The sequence below is a fragment of the Solanum dulcamara genome, chromosome 4, assembly GCF_947179165.1.
Source record: "Solanum dulcamara chromosome 4, daSolDulc1.2, whole genome shotgun sequence".
Lineage (NCBI taxonomy): Eukaryota > Viridiplantae > Streptophyta > Magnoliopsida > Solanales > Solanaceae > Solanum > Solanum dulcamara.
Window position 1 is genome coordinate 36,540,804 of NC_077240.1, and position 1,456 is coordinate 36,542,259.

The 1,456-nt window shown below is 35.9% G+C and overlaps 1 protein-coding gene across 1 annotated transcript; it reads left to right on the forward strand.

Annotated features, from left to right (window-relative positions):
• Positions 1-256: 256 nt before the first annotated feature.
• Positions 257-1,090, forward strand: LOC129884194 (uncharacterized). The gene has a single exon (XM_055958535.1). The coding sequence runs from the start codon at positions 257-259 to the stop codon at positions 1,088-1,090; it is 834 nt and encodes a 277-aa protein (XP_055814510.1).
• The last annotated feature ends 366 nt before the right edge of the window (positions 1,091-1,456 follow it).

Here is a 1,456-nt window from a genome sequence, read left to right on the forward strand (position 1 = left end):
CAAAGGGTATACAAAATCCGCTAATGAGGAAACTTTGTCCCAAAATGAAAAGGAGATCTTGTTAAAGACAAGAAAAAAAGATCAACATGCCCTCACTCTCATCCACCAGTGTTTGGATGATGGCATGTTTGAGAAGGTGGCTGATACAACCACCTCAAAAGAAGCTTGGGAGATTTTACAAAATTCTCTCGAAGGAGTTGATAAAGTAAAGAAGATAAAACTTCAAACTCTAAGGGCTGATTTTGAAGTTTTAAAAATGAAAGAATCAGAATCCATTTTGGATTTCTGTTCAAGATTGAGGGCCGTTGTGCATCAACTAAGAAGGTACGGGGAGGAAGTAGATGATGTGCGTGCGGTAGAAAAGATCCTTCACTCTTTAACACCTAAATTTGATTATGTGTTGTTTGTTATTGAGGAGTCTAAAGATTTAGGCTCTGTAACAGTAGAACAATTAGAAGTTTCTTTGCAAGCCAATGAAGAAAAGATGAAAAGGAGAAAAGAAGAGTCACTAGAGCAACTTCTTAAAACTCAAACATCCTTTAAACATCTAAAAGGTGTAAAAAGTTATAGAGGAAATGGACAAAGGCAAGGCCGTGGCGGTTGTGGTTGTCGTGGAAGAGGAAGAAGCTATATTAACAAATTCAACAATGAAGATAAAAGCTATCAATCATTCAGAGGTCGTGGTTGTGGACAACAAGGAGGTAGAGGACGTGGAGCTTATCAAGGTACCTATGAAATGAGGTATGACAAATCTAAAATTGAGTGTTATAACTGTCAAAAACTTGGACATTATTCTTGGGAATATCATAGCAATGTTGAAGAGAAAGCTAACCTTCTCGACAACACCAAAGATGAAGATGAGTCAACACTGTTAATGACACTTAAAGAAAAAGATACAAATAATTGTAGTTCATGGTATCTGGACAATGGAGTAAGTAATCACATATGTGGACACAAAGACAAATTTGTGGAGATAAAGAAGACGATGAAAGGTAATGTGCCTTTTGGAGATACCTCAAAGGTCCAAATTGAAGGGATAGATACAATTTTGATATCTTCTAAAGATTGTAGCCATAAATTGTTTAATTAGGTTTATTATGTGCCAAAATTGAAAAGTAATATTTTGAGTTTGGGTCAACTTCTTGAAAAAGGATATATTCATATGAAAAATATGCATCTCTAGTTTAGAGATTCAAGTAACAACTTAATTGCAAAAGTGAATATGGCAAAGAATAGGTTGTTTCCTTTGAATATTAAGACCATTGATGCAAAGTGTTTGAAGGCTAATATGCAAGATGACTCATGGTGTTGGCACATGCGATTTGGGCAATTGAATTTTGGAGTACTCTGATCGATGGGTGACAAGAAAATGGTTGCTGGGATTCCATCTATCAACCATCCCAATCAGTTATGTGAAACTTGTCTTTTTGGAAATCACGCAAGGAGCAGTTTTCCT

What these genes read in the sequence shown, in the direction of transcription:
- LOC129884194 (XM_055958535.1), top strand. Translation starts at nt 257, where the DNA reads ATGAAAGAATCAGAATCCATTTTGGATTTCTGTTCAAGATTGAGGGCC.